This window comes from Saccopteryx bilineata, chromosome 12, assembly GCF_036850765.1.
Source record: "Saccopteryx bilineata isolate mSacBil1 chromosome 12, mSacBil1_pri_phased_curated, whole genome shotgun sequence".
NCBI classification, from domain to species: Eukaryota; Metazoa; Chordata; class Mammalia; order Chiroptera; family Emballonuridae; genus Saccopteryx; species Saccopteryx bilineata.
The window spans coordinates 12,658,988-12,684,810 of record NC_089501.1 but is presented as its reverse complement, the minus strand read 5'-3'; the positions used below and the strand labels follow the sequence as shown (position 1 = coordinate 12,684,810).

At 36.9% G+C, this 25,823-nt stretch overlaps 1 protein-coding gene across 1 annotated transcript in view; it reads left to right on the top strand.

The window, feature by feature from the left end:
- The window catches only part of FRK (fyn related Src family tyrosine kinase), a 128,317-nt gene extending 113,673 nt beyond the window's left edge, over positions 1-14,644 (top strand). Inside the window, exons 6-8 of the mRNA XM_066248022.1 lie at positions 4,637-4,818; positions 5,893-6,058; positions 6,445-14,644. Of these exons, the coding sequence (XP_066104119.1) occupies positions 4,637-4,818; positions 5,893-6,058; positions 6,445-6,656 (560 nt within the window). The 3' untranslated portion in view covers positions 6,657-14,644. The remainder of the gene's footprint in view (positions 1-4,636; positions 4,819-5,892; positions 6,059-6,444) is intronic.
- Positions 14,645-25,823: the final 11,179 nt, after the last annotated feature.

The window sequence follows — 25,823 nt, the reverse complement described above, 5'->3', positions numbered from 1 at the left end:
TCAATTCCAGATAAAATACAGTTGAGTATTTATTGAATAAAAAAAATTCCGTGGTCCTGTGCAATTCAAACTTATGTTGTTTAAGGGTCAACTGTAATTCATGCTTAAAAATGAGATTTTTTTTCTATACTTTTTAAAATATCAGAGTGGGATTTAGTGTATAGAGAGGTAGAAGGAGATGAGAATAATGTAATAGAGATATCATAAAGATACAAATATTCTCTTATTGCAGAGTGACTTGTGAGGTTCATAGTATTAAATTGCAAAAGTAGATTAGAAGAACCAAGAACATAATGACTGTTAAATGCTGCTAAAAAGAAAAATATACTTAGCTCCTTTGCATAAAGATGCAAAATTTAGCAACCTCAGAATATGTTATTTACCATAGAAAACTAACTTCACCATTGACCCCTTTGTTCTTATTCTCAGGAACAAAAGTATAGGAGCCTTGTTGAGTCACGCTAACAAAAATGCTTTGTCAAGGTCACTTATAATATTGACAGTGTTATATCTAATAGTCAATTTTTTTTTTTAATTTTTAAAATTTTTTTTAAATTTTTTCATTTTTTATTTATTCATTTTAGAAAGGAGGGGGGGGAGAGAGAGAAGGAGGGAGGAGCAGGAAGCATCAACTCCCATATGTGCCTTGACCAGGCAAGCTCAGGGTTTCAAACCGGCGACCTCAGCATTTCCAGGTCGATGCTTTATCCACTGCGCCACCACAGATCAGGACTCTAATAGTCAATTTTTAACCCTCAGACCAGTCAGCGGTATTTTATTCTGTGGACAGTTTCCATCTGGAAACACTTCCTTCTAGAACACTTGACTCAATAGCTTTTCCTTCTATGTTTCTTGTTGGTTCTTCTCAATTCATGTGATATTTCTCATGTCCCAGATTCCACAGTATCTTGGAATTTTCCAGGATTCTTTTGCAATGACAGTAATTCCCTTTGCTAATCTTAACCAGTTGCATTGTTTAGTAACATTTATGTATTAACAATTCCCCAATTTATATCCCTCCATTACTTCAGAATCAGATAATTCAATTGCCTTCTTAACTCCTCTACTTAAATGTTGTGTCAGTCTGGAAAATGTAGGTATGATACAGTAGGGAATAGCCTTCAAGTCCCAGAGACTTAACACAGTGAGTGTTTATTTTGTTCATGATACATGTACAAAATAGGTTAACTGTTGCCTCAGCTCTTTAGATAACCTTGGTAGGGGCAGGGCATGTGACTAATCTTATTCTGGCTCTTAAAGCTTCAGACTGAGTGATGGAGGTGACTTTATATCTTCTTTATTTGGCTTAATCAAGTCAAATGGAGTTAAGGAATATGATTCTCTATAGTACTTGAAAATAGACCAAAAAAAAAAAAATGAATGTATGTGAACAACCCTACTATTTCTGTCTATTAGATGTTGTAAAATAATATGTCCCAAACTGATTTTGCATTATTCCCTGTAATCTGCTACTCATGTGGCTTTTTTTTTTCTTTGACAATGTCAACAACCAGGCCTAATATCTTAGAGTCTTCTCTTCTTCTTCTCACATCCCATGTCTAACCAACCAGAAAATCCTATAATCTTGCTTTCTAAATATAGCCAGAATATTATCACTTCTCAACACTTCTACTCTGGTTCAGGTCATCATCATCTCTCTCCTGGATTCTGCAATAGCTTCCTAATTGGTTTCCCTATTTTTCCTGTTCCCTTCATTCTCTTCTCAATATAGTAGCTGGAGTGATTCTGTTAAAGTGTAAGTCAGATTATGTCCCTCCTTAGCTCAAAAACTTCAATGACTCCCATTGGTTCTTCTCTCTGTACAACCCATAAAATGTTGCATGACCTGGCTCTCCATTACCTCTCTGACCACATCTCTCACAACTTTCCTCTCGTTCATTCTGTCAGCTACACTGTCCTTTTCTGCTACTTTTCATATCTTCCAGATGTGCTTTCCTTCAAGTGCTTCACACTTGCTGTTTTTTTAGATCTGAAATTGTTTCCTGTTACTTACCCACATAGTGTACTTCCTTCCTTCCTGATATAGCCTCAGATATTGCCATTATGATGGGTCCTTCGCTGATCACCCTTTAAATTCTAAAATTTAATCTCCTTCTATTGACTTTCATATTCCTTATTTCTGCTTTTTGGTTTTCTTTTAGCTGTTAATTATCTTCTACTGCATAACATTTATGTATTTATTTTAAGTACCTTCTAAAGAACAACTCTATGAGGACAGAGCTTTTCCTCTGTGTTTAGTGCTAGAAGAGTGTCTGGTACATTAATGGTGTGCACTAATCATGTATTGACTGAATGAAAGAATAAATTAATGGATAGATTAATTGGGATTATTCTGAACCTAATAAGATTGAACTGAGGTCAAGCTTGTTTTGAGGTTTAGTATCAATTTCAAAAGACCCAGTTATTATACTGCAAACTTTTTTGGCATTGAGGATTTCTGTGGCTTGTTGATGTATTTTAGTCGGGGCTAATCAACTGAGGATTAGAGAGGTTAACAAACTTATTTAAGGTGGTCGAGTGAGATTTCAAACTCAGGAAATTTGGTTTCATTGCCCATACTTTTAACCATCCACGTAGCACTGATATTATTTTCCAACATCATCTTCTGGGTTTGGACATGAGGATCAAATTTATCAAGATTGCCATTTACCAGATACTTTAGCAGCAAAGAAGAGTAGTGACGATATGCTCATTATAGACAATTCCTTTTACCAGATACTTTAGCAGCAAAGAAGAGTAGTGACGATATGCTCATTATAGACAATTCCTTCTCAATCAAGAGGATTTAAATTCAACATAGTGATCTTATAATAAATTTACCACTCTTAAACAGCCTATTATGATAAATGTTAAGCTGAGTGACTCTTGAATAATGGAACATAATTGAAAATATTTTCTTGCTGCCTATGTAAATTGTCACAGGCTTATGAACCTTTATATCAGTTTTGACATCTGGCCATTTTATTCAAAGTGTGCTCTGAGGTACAGTTAGGCAGTTCCTAGACCACTGCACTCTTTCAGGGTAGGAAATTTGTTATTATTCAATTTCCTTCTCTATTGTGCCTGTCAGTGAAAACCTTTTTATGTCTGCTGTAATAGCATTAAATGTTGTATTTAATAGTTGAAATAACATACATAATTTTTTATAGAACCATCTTTTATAATCTCTAAGCTTGACTGAATATTTTTTGTAATAAATTTCTCCAAAATGGGAGATGCTTGTCAAAAAACTTCAATATAGAGGGTAATTGATGCAGGTATTTCTTACTGAAATTTTAAAGAGGATAACTATTTACTTTTTATTTTTCAGTTTAGTTGCGCTTGTTTCCTTTGCAGTAAATATATACTTACAGATCTGACATATGTTAGGATATATTTCTTTAAATCTAAATCAAATCTTAGTATGTTGTTCATCATTCTCATTGACAGTTCACTTAAGTGGTCTGAAGGAGACAGAATGTTTTCATTGAGATATCCTTTAACTGAATCCAACTATATAACTTGTTGCCATTTGCATGAAGGGAAGTTTCTCTGTAGCCCTTAGCTTTAAGGTGCTCAAGAGTGATGTGTAAGGTAAGTTTTAGGCAGGTTGTGTATAATAGTTGAGAACATGTGACTTCAGCTTTAAACATACCCGGATTTGTATCTCTACCTTACAACATATTACCTGTTCCTGTGGTAGCAGTAACCTCTATGAAATAGGACAAATAATAACAGTTCTTACTTCATATATGTAGTTCTTCTGAGTATTAAATGAGATGATTTACTAGAAATCAACCATATGGATAGTGGTGAGAGAGCAGAATATACATTTAATTTTTTTTCTTAAAAAAAATACTATATAACACTTATCTGCCAGGCATTTTTTAAGTCCTGTACAATATTAATTTAGTTCATTCTTCTAACAACCTCATGAAGTAAGTATTATCACCCCCATTTTGCAGTTGAAGCAACTGAGGGTTGGAGAGGTTAACAAACTTATTTAAGGTGGTTGAACCAGATTTCAAACTCAAGAAATTTGGCTTCACTGTCTATGCTTTCAATCATACACATAGCACTGACATACCCTTAAAGTAGACATGCAAACATTGTGATAGACAGAACCCGTGACATTGCCCAATTTAACTGCAAGGGAACAGTATGATGGAAGAGTGAGAGCTTTTTTATCAGTTTAGACATGCACATTAGGATTGTTTTATATGTTCAAAGACTAAAACAAACTATGCAATGTTTGAAAGAAATCCTAAGGCAACCAAGTAACAATTTCCATAAAGACATGAGACAGTGATGTGAGGTATGGAAAATGGCAGTACCTGGACCCCTTCAGATTTTTTTTTAGCTGTTTGGATTGTGTGATACTGTTCTTCCTTTCTGTGTAACACTCATTCAGGGAAGGGCAGACTGCAGCCTTGGATTGTGTTTGGACTATGGAAATTGTTGCCTTATTAACTCTTTACAAGAAATAAAAACTTTTGTGTGGTTATGTATAGATTTTTTTTTGCTCAACAGATCAGTGCTAAGGTACTTAATCCCATTTAATCAAGATTCTCAAAATTCACTTCTGCAGTTTAAATGTTTCCCCCAGTAAGTCTTTTGTTTTTCTTTTATTGCCTAGATGATGCTGGAACAAAAATCCATCTGACTCAGCAGGTAGACATGGCGGCACAGGTCGCCTCTGGAATGGCCTACCTGGAGTCCCAGAACTACATCCATAGAGATCTGGCTGCCAGAAATGTCCTTGTTGGTGAACATAATATCTACAAAGTGGCAGATTTTGGACTTGCAAGAGTATTTCAGGTGGATTTGCTTTTGTTTTAATTAGTTTTTGTATTGAGTTAAAATTTGAACAGATCAGTAAACTAATAGATTTACTGTTATTCTTTAAAACAATGTTTTTTCAAGTTCTGTGGTCCATAGAACAAACACTTCAGTATCCCAAGGCCTTACAGACAAACTATCTCCTGTTTCTAATTCTTTTCCAAGGGGAAATAAATAGAGAAGATGCTGATGAACCAGATGGGAGAGTATGTGATTAAGTTTGTAGTTGAATTAATGATATATTGTTCAATACCAATAGCTTCTGTTTCTCTCCCTCTATTTCCTTTATCAAGAGCAGCAGACTTTATAGTTACCTGACCATCCTTTGCTCACTTTATGGCAGACTATATTCGTGCTGCCAGAATTTTTCAGCAGTCACTGGATTTTTAATTCTTTCCCTTCCCTTATCTTCTAATATTAGGCCAAAAGAAATTGATATAGGAGATAGAATATTAAGTGTATTTCTCTGAATCTAATTTTTAATTTCTACATTTTTTCCTTAAAATTATGGGTGTGGGGCATAAAACACAATCAATAAATGACCCTCTTTTGATCTTCACGAATTCATCATTTTTTGGGAAATTAATTAGAACCCAGGTGAGTTGACATATTAATTTAAATCATTTGGATTCTACTTTTCAGTGTTAGATAGTGGTTACATGGCAATTATCAAAGTCAATTGCTCTTCAATACCAGCAGTAAATCAGAAAACAGATGAGCTTTGCTTTTAGGTCTTTTTTTTTTTGCTTAAGACCAGATGTAAAGCCAGTATCATCTCATGTGAATTCTTCCATATGCGGTAGAATGCTCCTTCAGGTGCTATTTCAGCACAGAGTAGGCTCTCAAGTAATATTTTATTAATAACTTCTCACAGATTTTTCAGTCTTGTATGCCAGCTTTTGGATTTGCTAATGTAGTTATCAATTGGACTATGCTCATTTTGAATCTTTTCCCTCTAAATTTTAATGTGAAGCAGGTTACAGACGAATGAAGGTGGCATATATATATATATATCTCATTTTAACTTGGCGTAATTTCTTAATGTATTAACAGGTAGATAATGAAGACATTTATGAATCTAAACATGAAATAAAGCTGCCAGTGAAGTGGACTGCACCTGAAGCCATTCGTGCTAATAAATTCAGCATTAAGTCCGATGTGTGGTCATTTGGAATCCTTCTTTATGAAATCATCACTTATGGCAAAATGCCTTATAGTGGTGAGTAATTAATTCTGAAATGGGCCTTTCTGCTGCAGGTCTCTTACTTAGATGTGACTTTAACTGCATAACCCAGACTTGGAGGGCAGGGTTATGAGGATAACCACACCATGTGCCTTTGGGAGCATAAGAAATAAAATTTGATGATGATGATTTGCATTAATGAGGTGGTTTATTGCCTCCTTCTCCTTTGTTCTTAAATTGCAGTCTTCTAAACATTACTTACAGCAGGAATTAGTTTAATCTCTGCAGTCTGGGAAGGGGATGGTAGATTTCATAGCTTCACCAAGGAAATCAGTTTGCTTTATAATCTAGAGTATACATGTCGATGAATAATCTTATCTTTAACTTGTTTTTTTTTTGTTGATTTCTTTTCTATTTTTTAGGTATGACAGGTGCTCAGGTAATCCAGATGTTGGGCCAAAACTATAGACTCCCTCAACCAGCTAACTGTCCACCGCAGTTCTACGATATCATGTTGAAGTGCTGGAATGCAGAGCCTAAGGAACGGCCCACATTTGAGAAACTGCATAGGGAACTCGAGGACTACTTTGAAGCAGACTCTTCATATTCAGATGCAAATAACTTCATAAGATGAACAGAAAAGAAGGGTATCATCAAATAATGAAGTAGAAATGAAATTCAATAATCAGTCCAGACGTACTACCTTATTAACCAACTGCAAAATGGGTATCTTGATGTATTCAATTGATAGGGTCAATCTGGCCATGTATTATAAAAAAAAAAAAAATTATGAGTGCATTTTTTGAATGGGTAGCACTGCAGGACAGTCTAAGATGGTCTGTCATTTTCTCACTGCCTGACAAAATCATATACACTAAAGAAAGGAATTTTTCTTTTTAAAAGATTCTTACATTTCTATTTATTGTTTGAAATGCCGATCAAGAGGATCAACAAATGATAGTTTTTACTCAGTGACTGTTGTAGCATTTTCCTGTTTACTGACTAAAGTGGATATTCATTATTCCCTGGATTGCTGAATCCCATCAGAATGTTATTATGAAGGAATTTGATTGCCTGGTTACACAGCAGGACCTGCGCTTTGAGATTTTTTTTCTCTTTAAAAATATCCTTTAACTACAATCATGGTAAAGCCATGTTAAATGACTTGATTGTACTTGGAGTAATTGCACATATTTTTGCCTATACATAAAAATATGAAGCAGCTGTTGAGAAAAAGAATTAAAATTTCTCTCATTTGTGGAAGGAAATGATGGAATTTTTCTACACCTCAGTATGTGTCATCTGAGAATCATCTACATTAGTTTTAATCTCTTAATGTTAGGCATCAGATTGCAAAGCTGATGAGTTATTATCTATGGAAATATGTAAAAAACATTTAATAGCCTGCAAGATCTGAGAAGGAAGTATTAAAATAGTTTAGGAAAACAGAAGAGAGCGGTGGATTACTATGGCTTATGATTTTTGAATAATTTACAAAATGTACCTTTGGCATATAGATCAGAGTTTAAAACTGACTGCAAAACAGGTTGAGCCCTGTTTCAGATCTTGAGACTAAGAACAATGTCTGACCTTGGTTATGAAACTGTTGTTTTGGTCTGGTAGGACAAGAGGGTTTTTAACCATCTTAAATTTGCATTAACCTTTGTAAGAATATTAGTATCTTATTAAGCAATGGGTGTATCAAATTTTGTGCCTCATTAGATGGTCAGGAGAGCTATCAAAGGCAGTTAAAAAATCAAATACATATTCAAAGATCTGATGTAAAGCAATATGAACGAAACAAGCCATGAGAAAACAGAAGTATATATATTCTGTCATCTTTTTTTTTAAAGGGCAAAAAGAATTTATCTAAAGAGTCACAGAACTCCAATTCAAAGCAGATTAAACACTAAGTAAATTTGTAAACTCTAACTGGAAGACAGGAGGTAGGGAAGGCTCTAGGCAGAATGCTATTAGCAGCCAGTGATGTCAAGTAAGTTAAAAGTCCTTTCCAACCCTTTCCTCTACCACTAGCATTGTTCTCATTCTCATGGTCCCCAGTGGCTTCCAATAGCAAGTGAGGCTCCCTGTTCTCTTTTTATTTGGGAAGAGAAAAATGGGAAATCGCTCTTTATTTTCACTTTGCATAAAAGTCATTTTTTTTCTGTCCAAATTAGGGTCATATGCCCAGCCCTGGACCAATCATAGACTTAATGTAAGTGTTAAGTGCCAATTAGCTTAAAATAAGTTTTGCCTCTGAAGCTGCAAATGTGGTCTTCCTTCCCAGAGACAAGTTGGAAAGTTGACTTATCTGAATAAAATCAGAGATGGTTAGATTCTAGATAGGTGTTGTTTAAAGAGAAAATTCCCTGAGAGGGAGCAGTTGTACTATATATATATATATATAAAGTGGGTCACGTGGAGCTAACAATTATAAGGCCCCATGTCCTTTGTGAACAGAAAATATTTGTAAAATAAGGTAAACACTGATCTTTTTAATCAATGATGTACAGGACAAGTTAAATTATTTAAAGTCATTGAGTCTAATTGTGAAAATTCAAATACTGTATCATGTCTTTTTGTAGCAGCTAATAATAAGAATATTTTTTTTTTTAGTAAGAACTGAGTTTTGAAATGTATAAAGAAGATCCTTTCTTGTTTTAATACCACCTGATACCCATTTAACTTTCTACATTTGCTTCTTGGAGATGTTTATGTTCAAGGTTCTGTCAATGTAATCTATTATTCTTGTTTTTACCTGATTGATCATGGAGAAAAATAATGGATTCAGTTATGAGAAGCAGTAATAGATTTTTAAAAAACTGACATAAATTTCTTTTTCTGTATAGAATAAAAGGATCAGAAAAAGATAAGTTGAATTTTCCTGCAATGAGCTAGCTCTTGTTAAATTTACCACCCATAAATTGTAGCAAAGCACTTTCTATGTAATGTTTTATTTATGTAATTCAGTTATTTGGAGGTGGTGGTAAGGGATGTAAGTACATGATTTCATATGGTACTTCAAATCTCTTTTGACAAAAACCTAAGAATTTTTGCAATAGGAAAAAGTAAAAATTCCATTAAGCCTCTTTTAAGAGGGTTAGGAAGAAAATGGGTTTATCTTACCTAATGTCAAAAAAGGCACAGAGTAGATTCTTTTGTTAGAGTTAGTTGTGGAACATGAATATTATATCATTGAAAGCAAACGTAAAGTTAAAATGACCAGCAGTCTGCACATTGGGTTGAAGGAATGGGGATACTTAAAGGACACCAAAGTACATGCGATGGGGAAATAAGCAGGCTGGGCCCATTCACAACATCTTACAACATGAGTCTGCACGGTGACTGCATGGAGGGACTGAACCATTAGGGGCCCAAACTCTTTTGAGTTTTTTTTGATGGCTGAGAAGGAACCATTGCCCTTGGAAAGATGCCATTCCATCACCCAGCTGGAGCTCCTTAGAAGAAGCAGGGTCCAGATGGTGAGCTATGGCTTTGCCAAGCATATGCCCTACCTGCAATATTGTTTTTCATGGTCTAGTTGAACATATGGTTTCTAGACCAAACAGCCTGGTAGGTAAAGTGCCTGGGGGGACTTTTCAGGACTCTTTGAAAAGATGCATTATGTAAACCAGAATGATGGTAATTTGGGTACTTATTTAAATTCTGTCATTGTGTGCTTCCACTGAGGAAAGCCACTCAAAAAAAGTAGATGAGGTTTGTAGGGTTAGGTATTGGAATCGCCTGTGGGCTTATCTGGAAACGCTTGGTTCTTATATTTCCTCCCTTCATTACAGAGACGTTTTGGGCTATAATCTTTAGCAGATTAAAAAAATTCTGTGTCGTAGAATAATAAAAAGAAAGCTGCAAAGTTTCATGGAAAATACTTACAAATCTTCTAAATCCTTGACCCCAACAATATTTTAATTTTCACAGTGTCATTCTTTCACTGCCTATATTGCCCCACTCAGTTCCTTCAGATTTTTCCTTTTTTTATATCAAGGAAGTGGTAGTTAATCTCTTAAATTACTCAATATATTTAGAAATAAACTGGAGAATAAAAATAGTATGCCAATGCTGCATTTGGGAGTCTTTAGCAAGTTTAGCTTTAACCTGTATTCAGATGGCACTCTTTACATACCATTGAGTTATAAGAAAACAGACACCCAATTATTTCCATTTACTCTTCTTGCCTGGCTTTATCCATTGGTCATCTAAAGAAACAGACTTCAGTGTAACGTCTTGTTTATCCTCATGGAACATAACCTACTTTTTCAGAAAAGGGTGGCAAACATCAAACATGTCTTAAGTATCCAGTATGTCTATTGTTTTGCAGGGACTCAAATCATATAAAATAATAACCATGAAATCACATGTTAGGGAAAATGGTTAAAAGCAACTAAAATTGATTGGTTTGAAAGCAAGTAAACATTTTATAATAATAATTTCCTACGATTTTAGATTAGAGGTTTTGACTATACTATTTGTGAAAGATAAACTAGCTTGTTATCAACCAAATTACATTTAATTTCTGTGGTTCACACAGTTCAAGGCAAAAGATACCATCACTTTTAATCATTTTTCAAAATCTACTTTTAATTATAAATTCAGAAATTGAGAAACAAAGCCAGTCAGCTAGATTAGTATGCTTTAAAGGTACCACAGTGAGATTTTTGTCTCTAAAATGTGTATTTCTATATTGGACTCTTTAACAATACATATTGTATTACTGTATACAATAATTGCATAATTACATATGAATATATATATTCCACATGATTAATTATATGTAGCTAATATATTTGGCAAAAAGATGAAAAGAACGTCGGCCTAGCGTGCGGAGGACCCGGGTTCGATTCCCGGCCAGGGCACATAGGAGAAGCGCCCATTTGCTTCTCCACCCCTCCGCCGCGCTTTCCTCTCTCTCTCTCTTCCCCTCCCGCAGCCAAGGCTCCATTGGAGCAAAGATGGCCCGGGCGCTGGGCATGGCTCTGTGGCCTCTGCCTCAGGCGCTAGAGTGGCTCTGGTCGCAATATGGCGACGCCCAGGATGGGCAGAGCATCGCCCCCTGGGGGGCAGAGCACCGCCCCTGGTGGGCGTGCCGGGTGGATCCCGGTCGGGCGCATGCTGGAGTCTGTCTGACTGTCTCTCCCTGTTTCCAGCTTCAGAAAAATGAAAAAAAAAAAAAAAAAAAAGATGAAAAGAAGACCTCTTTTAATTGTACAACTTGTTATAATGCTTATACTCTGGTTCAAATGCAACTAATTAATTAAAATTTTTTTTTATTTCTAGGTTCTTTAAAATACTCAGAAAAAGGCTTTTCTCTAAAATATATTTTTCCCTAAATGTACTATCTTTTTTCACACAGGATTTGTTCATTATGCTAGTTATCTCAAACTGATTATTTTTAACTTGATTTTCAGAAGTTCACTTCACTGTTTCAGAGGTCAAGTTGATTGTGGACCCACAACTTAAACTAGTGTATCTCATAGCAAATAAAATGTCTCCTCAGTGGAAAACTCCTACCCTGAAAGAGTTTGTATCTGGATAAGGAAAGTAAGCCAGCGAATCCAGGGATTATGGTCTTGCCTATGCCACATACTGCAAGTCAGCAGCCATGTGTCACTTCTCTGGGATGCAATCTGATGGGGAAACCACCCGCCCTTCCATTACAGGTTGCCCTGGTTGTGGGAATGAGAGCTTTGATAGGCACATGTTGATAACTAAATCCTTGGGCCCAGAAGATACAGCTGTCACTTCCACTTACAATTTACTCTACAACCACACGGCTTCACCCAGACACAAGGAGTGCTAGATATGCCTTCCCACCATGCAACCAGAGGTAAAGATAAGAAATAGTAAATAGCACCAATATTGTTACACCACATTAAAATGAGTTAAATTTTAAGTGATGCTAAGTGGGGAAGGGTCATACATATTCATTTGTCCATTTTAATTATTTTATTTTTTTGTTTAGTAAATATGTATAGATTGCTTACGAATAGCAAACAGTTGGTTAGATACTTAGATAAAATTGTGACCATGGGAAAAAAATAGACCATGCTTTCTCTAAATTTACACTCTTTCAAGGGAGGCAGATTGAGGTATGTGAATCTCAGCTCATAAGCTTATAAGCACAGTTTTACCTTCTTGTTTACTCCTTAAGAATTTACTTACTGTCTACACACTGCTACCCAGTGTCCATTCTCTCTTTGTTCTTTAATAGCAAGATCTATTTTATTGAAGCCTAGATAAAAGATTACATTTTTTTAGCCTCTTTTGTTTTTAGGGATTACCCCAGCGAGGTAAGAGCAAGTTGTTTGGTAGGACCTCCAAAAAGAATCCACAAAAGGTAGACAGAAGACCGGCGTGGTCCCTGCTGTCTTTTTCCTCTTTTGTTCGGTCTTTGGCCTGGAACTCAGTGGTCATCTCAGATCATGAAGAAACCTTACTGAGGAAAGTCACTTCTCAGTAGGGTCTGGTCCTTGATGAGAGGGAAGCTTTCATGCCTGCCTTAGACTTCTGACCTAGAAATTCTGCTGCAGGAAAGAAAGAAACATGCTATTTCAGAAACTGTTATTTTCAATCTCTTAACTCTAGAGATTAGAACACCCAATTTCTGAATAGTACATTGTCTATTTAAAACCTCCATTCCACCAGGTATTGAAAAGTAAGTCTCAGTTATTTCTGGTATTTTTTCCCCCTAGATGCTGGGTTCTTAAGATGCATTAAGGCTTAGGGGAGAAAAACTAATCTGGTGTTGGTACCAGGTTCATATGGCCATCCACTGAGATAGCATATGAAATGACCTCTTGGGCTCAGTTCCTTCTCATTTAATTCCATACTTTTCTTGGGTCCAAAAGAAGCATTGAATTCTGCCTAGAAGCTCTCTCTGCTAGGCTCTTGCCCCTGCCTCATGCTGTGTGTCAGGAAGCACTCTGAAACTTTTCTTTCCCAGGCTTTAATTGCCCAGACTGCTCCAAGATTCCCCAAACCACCTAAAAGCCTCCCATTCTCTCCTATTTATTTATTTTATTTATTTATTTTTAGTGAGAAGAGGGGAGGCAGAGATAGACTCCCGCATGCACCCCAACATGGATTCACCCTGAAAGCCCACTTGGGGGGGGATGCTCTGCCCATCTGAAGCCCTTGCTTCATTGCAACTGGAGCCATTTCTTTAGTGCTTGAGGTGGAGGCCAATTCACTCAAGCCAATCAGCCATGGCTGTGGGAGGAGAAGAGAAAGAGACAGAGAGAGAGAGAGAGAGAGAGAGAGAGAGAGAAGAGAGAGAGAAGGGGGAGGGGTGGAGAAAGAGATGAGCACTCTCTTGTGTGCCCTGACCGGGAATCGAACCCAGAACATCCATATGCTGGGCCAACACTCTACCATTGAGCCAACCAGCCAGGGCCAAAGTCCTCCCATTTTCCTTCCCATCTCAGAATAGGGCCTCACCACCATCTAGTGCATCCCATTGGTTCCATTCTTCCCCTGTCCTTGGAACTGATAGTCTTTTAAGGTAGTAAGTTTGGGTGGGGTGAACCAGAAAACTGATGACTGAATATCAAAAGCTTTGGATTTTAAAATACTAAAGACAGTAACTTGACTTGTTTTTCTATTTTCTATTGTAATAATCTCCCCTTTAGATAATAGATGGCTCATGGTCTGGTAGCCTGATGTGGGAGGACTAACGCAACCAAACAGCTGAGGAAAACATCAGTTAATATCTTAATATATGCTTTCACACATGGGCATCAAACAAAAATTACACAACTAGGTTTGTGCCGTGTGTTATGAAGGAGAACTGTGGGATGCTATGGAAGCGCATAACAAGTCCCCACAACCAGGTCCAGAGAGTTGGGAGAAAGGGGGCAGTGATGTTTGACTGTGGTCTGAAGGATGCGAACGGGTTCACTAGCCTAGGGGGGAGGCAGGCACAGCCAAGACAAAGACTCTGCATAGACAGGATGGTGCCACTGAGGAACTGGAAGAAATTCAGCTGGCCTGGAGTGTATGGGGTGCGGAGGAAAGGCACAAACTTGTCTGGCCAGGCATGCCCTGTCCCAGTCATGGGGCTTGTGTAGTCCAGGTTAATAATTTTATTCTTAATCCTAATTCGCAGACATTGAAAGCTTTTAAATTGGTAGATGACCTAATTTGAATTTTTGAAATATTACTTTCACTAATATATGGAGAATGAATATGGGGAGACAAATGAGAAGGAATTGTCTGGGGCAGAGATGATAGCGGGAAAGATGGGTGGGTGGCCGGAGAAAACAATAAACGTATGTTAAACGTTTGGAGGCGGAAGGAGCCGCGCACCTGGTTACCGTTTGGCGCTGTGGGTAAGGAGTAATTCAGAATAAGGTTAACCTCATGTGTCCTCTAAAAACAACTAACTGTGGATCAACAGAAAAGAGGTAGGTAAGGGGGATGATGATCATAGGAGCTGGTTAGCTGGTTAGTTATTATGAAACATCCAACTTGAAGGTTAAGGAGTTGAATATTTGTACCTGGAGCTCAGAAATGGAGTATGAAGCCAACTGTAAATTAAGGAAGAGTTGGCATAAGGAAGCCACGGAAGGGGAGGAGACCATGGAGGGAGACAGCGGAGGATGAGAAGCATTAGTCTGAAGAAGGGGGGGGGGGGTTAAAGTTGGGTGGAGAAGAAGAAGCCAGAGAAGTGGGTGGGAAGTCCGGAGAGTAAAAGTTTTCTATTAGCTTACAGCAACATGGAAGTCTGAAGAAGTGTATTTTCACTGGTGAAGTGGAATCAAAAGTGAAACAGGTGGCCCTGGCTGGATAGTTTGATTGGTTAGCAGGGAAAGTCAACCTTTTTATACCTACTGCCCACTTTTGTATCTGCCCAGTTTTACTTCTAAAGGGAAGTAACTTTACTTTATAAAATTCATAAAGCAGAGTTACAGCAAGTTAAAGCATATAATAATAATTACTACTTACCAAGTACTTTATGTCGGATTTTCACTGTTTGGCAGAATAAATCTTTATAAAACAACTTACTATAATTAAATCTATCTTTTTATTTATACTTTGGCTGCTCTGCTACCGCCCACCACGAAAACTGGAATGCCCACTAGTGGGCGCTAGGGATCAGGTTGACTACCACTGGATTAGAGCATCTGCCTGAAGTCCAGAGGTTGCTGCTTCGATCGATTCTTGGTTAGGTCACATACAGGAACAGCTTGATGTTCCTGTCTCTCTCTCTCCTTCCTCTCTCACTAAAATCAATAAAACAACAAATTAAAAAAAAAAGAAACTGAAGTAGACTGAGGCACACGTGAGAGATGAGTGAGGACAATATCTAGGGCCCTGGCAGCTTTCCTCATATGTGGTTGTGAATGTAAGAGGAGACAGGTAGCAGCTAACAGTGAGGGGGGGATTCAGAGGGCAGTGTGTGTTTTCCTAAAAATCAGAGAGACTAGATCTTGTTTGAATGCTGTTAGTATGGTTGTTGGAAGTTATTTCAGCAGAAGGAAAGTACATAGTATAGGAACATTTTGTGACTCAAATAAATCTGAAAGAATAATGGCTCTCTTGCTCATTGAATTTTATAATATGGGTATTCAGTTGTTAAACTAAATAGCTTTGTTTTAGGAGAACTAAATTCAGGAATGTAACAAAACCTTATTTTGAGTTGATATATTTTTTTATTCCAGGACCATTTACTTTGCTTATGGTTTACTTTCTTACTTGTTTCAAGATTGATCTAGTTTGCTAATATTCTATGAGTATATAGGTAGTTTTTTTTTTTGTAGAAATACAAGTCTTATCTGGATTATAGAAACAGGAATAAAAAGAAAAAAATTGAGTAATTTCAAGTAAAATACCTATTCATTTTTCTTGAATATGGATGTCAGTTCTAATTGTTCAAAATGAAACAATATGGCTCATTGCAAATGAATGATGAAATCTATGTAAGAGCATATTAAAATAGTGTCAAGGAGGTGATAAGATGCTGCAGTTTTCATATTTCAGGGGGAAGACATGTGAACCACTCTGAAGAATATAATTTAAAAAAATGAAAGGGGAAAAAGAAAATGAAACAAAGAAAGTCAAGTCTATTTTAAGAAACATTTTTAAAATCTTAGGAAAAAATCTTTCTTCCTTTATCTGGTTAATCAACATGCATCATGAAGAAACTTTATTTGGCTTTAAAATATTTTCAATTCAAACCCTAGCTTTTAAGACCCGAGTCAGATGGAAGTGATTTTGCAACAAAATCTTTCTTGGGCGTCATCTTCATCCATCTTTTTTTTATCACAGATACTTAGAGTGGGTAAGAACCTTGGAGATCATATAGTCAGTCTCTCAGGACTTTTTCCCCTTCTCTTGGAACAAAACTTGGAAGCACAAATAATAAAAAGCTATGGATATTTCGTCAGTTGAAAGATTTTCTTTTCAAACAAAACCGCTTCATAGACTGTTTAAATCCTTGCAGAATTATATATTTGCAAATCTTTAAGAAAAAACTTGGCATAAATACAATCGCCTCAAGTTAATTGTCTTTTTCTTGTGTTTAGAAAAATTTATGGCACTTAATTCAGAAGATAGCAAAGACAAAAATTCAGGATTTGATTTTGTGGCTGCACATTAAAAATATTTTAAAGCATGCAAGATGTGCAGTGTTGTGCAGTTGGGAATGGGTGCCAACATCAAGTCCAGTAGTCCCTCTGATTATCCAAGAGGGATCTGTTCCAAGATCCCCAGTGGCCAGCTGAAAACTTAGATAGTACTGGACCGTATGTACACTATGTTTCCTCCCATGCACACATACCTATGATAAAGTTTAATTTTTAAATTAAGTACAGTAAGAGATTAGCAACAATAGCTACTAACAAAATTGAAATTATAATAGCATACTATAGCAAAGGTTATGTGAACGTAGTATTAGTAAGTAAAATAAGGGTTACTAGAACACAAGCACCGTGATACTGCAACGCTGTTGATTTGCTAACCCTGATAGCTAAGTAAGCAAAGGGCAGGGAGTGTGTACAGTGTGGCTGTGCTGAGCTCAGGGATGATGCACCAACCGGACAGGGTGAAACAGGACAGCTTGAAATTTCATCACGTGACTCAGAATGACACACAATTTAAAACTTATGAATTATTTATTTCTGGAATTTTTCACTTACTATTTTAGGACCAGGGGTGACCGTGGATAATGGAGACAGCAGAAAATGAAACTGAGGAAAGTGGGGGCTAATAGCAGAAATCAAAGAAACAGAATAAATTAATTTTATGAATTCTCAAGCTCACCAGCAGAGGGGGCCCAGGTTGCTGCCAAAGAATTTATGGTTAGAAGAAAAAAATGAGAAGTACCTTAACAATAGTCTAAAATTCTCATATAATATTAAGTTTGTATAAAAAGTTACTAGAAGTAAGCTTACTTGATCTTAAGAACCTATGCTCAGACCTGCAATGAAGACATTGATTGCAGATTACAATACAATACTGCTGTTTTAGAGAAATACAAAATTACACAGTTCACTTCTCACTGAACCCTAATTATCTAAGTAATTTTGAGTGCTCCTTACCAAAGTACAGGTAAGGGCATATAGTTCTCATGAACGTTCCTTTTTTGGTATGTGGATTCTAATATTCTAATATTAACTCTTATTTTTATATGTAGTTTTATAATTCCATATACCCAATTATATTTCAAAAGCATTGAAATATTTTTTATACATCTTTGCTTGCTTTCTTTGGGTATTCACCCTTTTAACAAAAAGTATGAATAGATTTTTGTATAGTTAATTTTTTAAATTATAAGCATTTGGAATGTTATTAGTAGTAAAAGTAAAACATTTTCAATGCTAACTCACAAAACTGACAACTAATCATAGTTCATTTTTACAATCATAGGAGAGTTTAAATTATTATACCAGTGAAAAATTATACAACTTTTTCCCAATGTGCTTTAGAATTTTTAGTTAGAAAACAGTAAAACTAATATGTTGTTTGTGGTATTAACTGTACTTAATTTGGAAACTTAGAATAATTTTATATTCTCTCATTAAATTTTCAATGCATTTTTCAGCATAAAATTGAAATATATTAATATGTCAAATATTAATTTTTTGTTTACATTTTAAGTCTATCTAAATCACATTGATACTTTTTGGTGGATCTGAAAATCAGTTATTTTTTACTTTATGAACTGTTCAATATTATGATTTTAAGTTAATTTGTTGGCTCATGAAGAATTATGTTCTTCAGGTTTATTCTATTATGATAATTAGGTTTCTAACACTGAAGAAAACTTGGGAAGAGTCTTAAAATGATACAATTATATATTTATATTTTATTTTTGATATTACTTGGTTATATTCTGGCTGTCTCTTACCTACTGAGATGGTGGTTTTAATAAAAGAAAGCAGTGCTTGGTTAATACTGGGAAAATTCCAGTGGACGGTTGACTTTACATCTTGTTAGTCTTATCATTTCTGAGGTAACATGGATGAGAAAATACAGAATGTTAGAATATTGGTGTGTTCTGACAGACTGCTGTGCTAAGAAAATTCTGCCTTTGGGCCCATTTAAGAGAACACTTGATTTACCTACAGAGTAAGCTTTTAGTAACATGGTTACAGCTACGAAGTTTTCAGGAAAAGACAAGGGTAGTAGAAAAGGAAAGGGTGATGTTGTCTGAGGGATTTAGGAATTTCCTTTATGCATTGTACAGAGCTTGTCCTGTTATTCCTTCTTCATACTCCCTCTGGTTGGCTGAGGGTGGGAATAAGATCACAGGAAAAAATAAAAAGAGTACTGGGAAGAAGAAAAACGTAGTTAAGCAGCAAGATGGTGAGCTAGTGGGAGAAACAAGTTCTCCCCTCTTGAGACTATATGGTCAGATTTATTGTCTCTATTTCAGGCTTAGCCTGAGATTTACAGACAGATCTTTGCCAAGCAAGTCAAATCACTTAATTCTATAAGCCCCCCCCCCTTTTTGCTCTTGGTAAAATATTATTGTTAGTATTTATGAATTGCAGTGAGGGTTTCATAAACATAAACCCATGAATATTTCATGAAGATCTTGAGCTATTTGGATCTAACTATGTGTTAGCAAAGGCAGCTGACTCTCAAATACCACTCAGTGCGTTATGTATGGAGAACTTAGTTCTGGACTGCTATCCCCTTGCCACGTCATATATTTCTAAGCTGTCTCCCTTCACAAGTTAGTCAGGATGTAGTTAAGGAAAGCAATCTAATTTAATTTTAGTCTTGGCAGTAAATCTCCTGCTATGAAGGTTGTGATAGAAGGCAGTGGGAGAGTGGTAGAGGAGGAACTGGTTTGAGCTTTCATTCAATCATCAGTCCAACACTTATTTAACATCTGTTCCTTGTCAGTACCAGTATAGAGCTTGGGAATAAGAATATGAATAATAAAGTCTGACCAGGAGGTGGCACAGTGGATAGAGCATTGGCCTGGGAGGCTGAGACCCCAGGTTTAAAACCCTGAGGTCATCGGCTTTAGTATGGGCTCACCTGGCTTGAGTGTAGGCTCACCAGCTTGAGTCTGGGGTCTCTGGCTTGAGCATGGGATCATAAACATGACCCCGTGGTCCCTGGCTTGAACCCAAAGGTCGCTGGCTTGAAGCCCAAGGTTGCTGGCTTGAGCAAGAGGTCATTGGCTCAGCTAGAGCTCCCCGTCAAAGCACATGTGAAAAAGTAATCAATGAGCAACTAAGGTACCACAGCTATGAGTTGATGCTTCTCATCTCTCTCCTCTCCTGTCTGTCTGTTCCTGTCTGTCCCTCTCTCGGAAAAAAAAAATTACTAATAATAGAGGAAACCCTGTTTGGGTATATGGTAAAGCTTTGGATCTAGACTTATTAGATCTGACCTCTAGATTTTAGTTACTAGTTGTCAGCCTTAAGGATGTTACTTAATCTCTTACTTGTTACCTGTTTTCATATCTGAAAAATAGGAATATTACCTAAGTCACAGACTTGTTTTTAGAATTAAGTGAGAAGAGCAATTTGAGCTGCACCGGCAGCGGACTCTACATACTCAGTATATATTAGCTGTGAGGATCCAGTTTTTGTCCTCCAAGACAATCAGTCATCTATGGGAAATATGGATAAGTAATCAATGACTACTGCATAGTATGGCAAGTATTGTTAACCAGATAGGCATGGGCTATTATGGTGGCTCAGGAAATACACTGGAATCAGATTGGAGGGTTGCTCAAAGTAGGAAGAGCTTGTCAACACCAGGTTTTGAAGGGAATTGCATGCTAAACTGAGGATCCTATATTCTCATCTGAAAAATATTGGTATTTGTATAAGCTTCTAGTATGAGTGTCAGGCTCAAGAAATCTTTGTGCCAGAAATACTAATTAAGGTTTTCAAATTATAACACCTCTCTTAAGAAATGAAAGAACTGACTAGTGGTGGTGTATTGGATACAGCATTGACCTGGGATGCTGAGGTACCAAGTTTGAAACCCTGAGGTCACCGGCTTGAGCATGGGCTCATTCAGCTTGAGTGTGAGGTTGCTGGCTTCAGTATGGGATCATAGGAATGATCCCAAGGTCACTGGCTTGAGCCCAAGGTCCCTTGCTTGAGCAAGGGTTCACTGGCTCTGCTAGAGCCCTCTAGTCAAGGCACATATGACAAGCAATCAATAAACAGCTAAATTGTTGCACCTCTGAATTGCTTATCTCTCTCCCTTCCTCCTTCCTCTCTCTCTCTCTCTTTCAAAAACAAACAAACAAAACAACAACAACAACAACAACAAAAAACCTGTTTTAGTTCTTAGGGATCTTTTACCTCATCAAAATTTTAAAAATTTTATATTGATGCTATTTTTATCTACCTTCATTAGTCACATTTCTCAAATTATTCTAATTTTCTGAATTTTATTCCTATTTAAAATTTTAATCTATTTCTTTAGAAAATTTTGGTATTTCTTGGCCATCATAAAATATGTTTATTTGCCTCAAGTTTTCCTTCAAGTTTGGCCTATAATATGGTAGAGAAATTGCTGATAGAGGGGAGGCAGTTTCAGGGTAGTGAATGCAGCAGAATGGGGCAGGTATAGGGAGCTCAGTATGTGGGGAAGGAGGAGGCCTGTTTCCTAATCCCATTATCCTGAGCTGACTCATCACTCTCATCTCATTGTTAAATTTTTCTGAAATAGGAGCATTACATGGCATAGTAAATATGTAAATGACCAGCACACAGAAGGTTACGAACAATATCCAATTCATGTTCATGAACAGAACCTTCTTGCAGTTTGAAAAGGTTTCCTTGTTCTAGAGCAGGGGTTGGGAACCTATGGCTTGCAAGCCAGATGTGGTTCTTTTGATGGTTGCATCTGGCTCACAGACAAATCTTTAATAAAAAAAAAATAACAATGTTAAAAATATAAAACATTCTCATGTATTAGAATCCATTCATTTCCTACCGCTCATGTTCATGGTTGCCGGTGGCTGGAGCCAATCACAGCTGTCCTCCGGGACCACACCAAATTTTTATTGGATAATGCGTAATGTACACGGGTCATTGTACGGCTCTCATGGAATTATATTTTAAAATATGTGGCATTCCTGGCTCTCTCAGCCAAAAAGTTTCCCGACCCCTGTTCTAAAGAGAGCTAGCTTCATATCATAGATGGTCAACTTTTAGCATTATGTGGGTGCATAGTCAGCAATCAATGCATATTATTGGAATGAGTAAATGAAAGAGTGAGACGGCCCAAATCTCCATAACTAAAATGACAGCTTCTGGCTTTTCAGCAGATGGCATGTTAAACATTTCCCTAGGGGAATACTGAGGAGGTTGTACTTTACTTATACCCAGATCAGCTGGTGCCTGGTGGCCAAGTGGTGTACCTTTCTGCCTCCAGTTAAGATATCATTTAGTTGGTACCAAAGTAAATGTGTAGACTGTAGCCAGGAAGCCCATCTCCACTAGTCATCCATTCACAACTCTCTTTCTACAAAAAATCAGTTGGTGCTGAAACTTTCTTTGAAAGCTTTCTACAGGGAAGAACAGGATAGAATCCCTGACTCATTCACTAGAATACCTGTATTCAGGATAAATAAAAATTAATGGATTAAATTCATTCTCTTCAGGGATGAATATTTTGGGGAATTTTAATCTCCATTTTCTTCTCTCAGTATGAAATCAAAGAAATTGCCTGTGGATGGAATCAATAGAGACAGAATTTAGTGTGAAAATAGAGCATCTCACTTACATAAGCTAGATAAAAGACAAACATTTGTTGTCTCAAATTTCATCCATGCTAAGAACAAAAATTAAGTACACATGAAGCCTGATATTTCTTGACATGTTCATCAGGCTTGTGATTCAATAATTTAAGGATGCAAATGGATGCAGGATAGGAAAGGTTCTGTCAAATCTTAGACTGAGAAGTTTTCACACTATGGGCAGGCTCTATAAGCAAAGTTTTCTGAACCATAAAGGAAAATTTCAGGTCAAACACATTTATTATTATAATTTAATTCAGCTACTCTTAAGCTAAGTTTTCACTCAAGGTCCCCAGATGATTCACTATCAGTGCTTCCCCATTTTGGAGATGGATGTTTCAGAGCCAGTTAAATGATTATTCATTCATTCATTTTTTTCAATCAGGAACAATTTATTAAGCGCTTATTATGTGCCAGGTATTTTATAGGCCCTGAGGATAATGGGGCAAACAAAACAGACCGTCTATGCCCTATATTCTAAAGGTGATTTGTCTTTTAACCTCACTTTGACCCAGTATTCCTGTCTGAATCCTGCACTTTCTAAAACCAAAGGTGCAATATTGTGGTTATATAAAGGTGAAAAGGAGCTAAAATGTTTCTAATTCTGTAGTTAATCTTCTAAATTCTAAAAGACTCTAATTGTCAGCTTACATTGCCATATGGTTGAGCTTTTTCTCAAACCAAATTCCAAGGGCTTATGATTGTTTAAAGTCAGTCTCAGTATCCCTATGCCCAGAAAACAGACACTGGACAATCCCATCTTTTGGTTAAATAAAGATTACCAGATTTTTTTTTTCTCATCCTAGAAAATTTCTAGAGAAATTTATGAAGTGATCTAAGTGCCTATATTTAATATTTTTGCAAAAAATATATAATGAAATGTTGTAAAGCTTAGATTATCAAAGTTTATATTAAGGGAGCATATATCCAGGGCACTGCTGGAAATTATAGGTCTTATAAAGAGAAACTGAAAATACCAACACTGTTGCTATCTGGACAAGCATTTCACTCAGTTTTACTCTGAAGATCTAGTTGAGGTTTTCCAGTTGCAGTGTTCCTGTGGCTCTGACTACAACAACAACAACAACAACAACAACAACAAAATCTCTGTTATCTTTTAAGCATCTTACTGGTAGATCAAAGTTGAGAAGGGCCTTATGACACCTCTTCTTGCCAAAAAATGTAGAGCCTGTCTAGGATTGTGAATCTCCAACACTTCGAGGCCATTCTAATGATCTGTGTAGGGACTGTAACCGAGGTAGCAGTTGTGTTGTTTAGGTACGAGTCTCCTAGAATTACTCAATGAATAGCCTACTCCATATCCCAGTGGGAAAGTGTCTCTTTAAAATCTTCAGGTTTTAAATTAACCTCCCTCTTGTGTCTGCTATGTTTTTCATGAATTTTTTACTCCTTTGCTTTTCTAACTTCTATAAAGCAGGATATTTTGATATTCATTTATTTCACCTTTTCCAAGTTTGCCTTTAAATATATAGTGAGAGTAATTTGCTTAACCATATAGTGATTGCAATCAAATGATTTTCCCCCTTTTTAATATACATATCATTTTTAACCAGTGGACTCAAAGGCAATCTCTGCCTCCTAATAAAGTCAAATGTACAGGATAAGCCTCAAAACAGATGATAAATTTGTCTTAATTGACATGTGGGCTAAGAAAGTTGGTTATTGAAAATATTCACTAGTAAAATTATAGACTCAGCACATACAAAGTAGCAATAAAAAATAGGGTGGCCCTCACCAAATGTCATGTTCCTTCTTTTAAACTTTCTTTCTTCTTTTTTCACCCCATAAAAGTGGGCGTTTCTTAAGAGTTGCTCCTGGATTTTCTGTTCATCTCTAAATACACTTCTGCTGAAGCTCCGATCCACATTTTTGGCTTGAAATAGCACCTCCACGTGGATTTAACAACTCGGAGGTTCACTGAGGACTGTGCTGGTGATTCTTTGCCTGCTGTCGGGTGTCCTCTGCTCCGCTGTGTCATGGGACGCTGCCTTGCCCTGGCTCCTTGCTTTAGCCTCTGCTTGGAGCAAACAATGGGGGGGGGGGGGTGGAGGAGAGTGGGTTGGGGTAGTTATTTCTCTTCCTACCCCACTGCTGAACCAAGCTTCTGGCTTCAGTTCCTATCGGCAGGCCCCATCTCCACCACCACAACTGTCACTGGGCTCAGGTAAGTCACTTCCTCCTCTCGCTCATTTGCATATGCAGCTCCCCGCTGTTGCTAGTTTGTGTGACTCTCTATCCCGTTTGAGGTTCTTAATCCTGCCTACACTTTGGCTCCCAGCAGGGGCAACTTCTCATTGGGTGCCTGGAATCATGTTAAGTGTTAGGGGTTCAGTGGCGAACAAACTAATGTTTCAGTCCTAGAGTGTGAGCATAGTCAATAAACTGGTAAACTAAAAGTAAAAATAGCAATTACCATCTGGGGTGAGGTTCATGATAGCAGCAGGGTAATATAAAGGGCAGGCAGATGTGGGGATTGGAGGGTGAGCTAATTTAGACATGGATATGTGTTCCTGTGAGGCTAACAAATGAGGTAAGACATCAGTGAACACAAATAAACTAGACATTTAAAGAGCAAGAGAGAAAGGAGTGAGGAAGGTGGAGGAGGGTAGAGGAGGGGATGTGTGTGATGGAAGGAGACTTGACTTGGGGTGGGGAGCACACAATGCAATACACAGATGATGTATTGTAGAATTGTGCACCTGAAACCTGTATAATTTTATTACCAATGTTACCCAAATAAATTTTAAAAAATCAGTAAATACAAAGGACCTGAGGCAGAAAAGAGGTTGGTGATACTTAAATCTATATTTGACTAGAAGACTTCATATTTAAATTCTCTTCTTACATCTAAAGCTTTTTATAGATAAGTATTTATATATTGAACAAAGAGATCATACTTGCCAAGTACTAGACTCTGTTGTAAGTGCTTTACACGATCTCATTTAATCTCCATTAAAATTTCAAAAACAGATACCATTTTCTCCATTTTATAGAGGAGAAAACTGGCACCAAGAAGCAATGTCCTACCTATTGTCATCTCAGATTGGCAGGTCCAGGACCAATTTTATCATTTCTAATTCTATCCATTTTATTATACCAACAGAATTCTCATTATGCCAATCCCACAGGTTAGAAACTTTGATATTGCACTTCATTTTTTTAATTGCCTCCTCTTTATCAGGCATGGATTCTTGTCGATTGTCTCTTCAAACATCTCATATATGTTACTATCTATTTATCTCACCACTAATGTCCTAATTCAAGCCCATTTTCTCCCACCTGAGTCACTGGGTTACTACCGTCTTCCCTGCTTCAGAGTGCGAAAGGCTGGAGCTGCCAGATTATTTCTTCCTAGAAAACAAAGTCGTCATGTAATTTCCCTCTTAAAAAACCACCAAAGTACTTACAGTTCTGAACAAAAAGATACAAAATAGAGTGCTTTGCAGTCTAGCTCTGTTCTCTTTAAACTTAATCTCCTGTTTTTCCAACTTGGGTCTTCTATACCTCGTTTTGTGATTTCTCTACTATTTTATGCACATGGAGGAATTA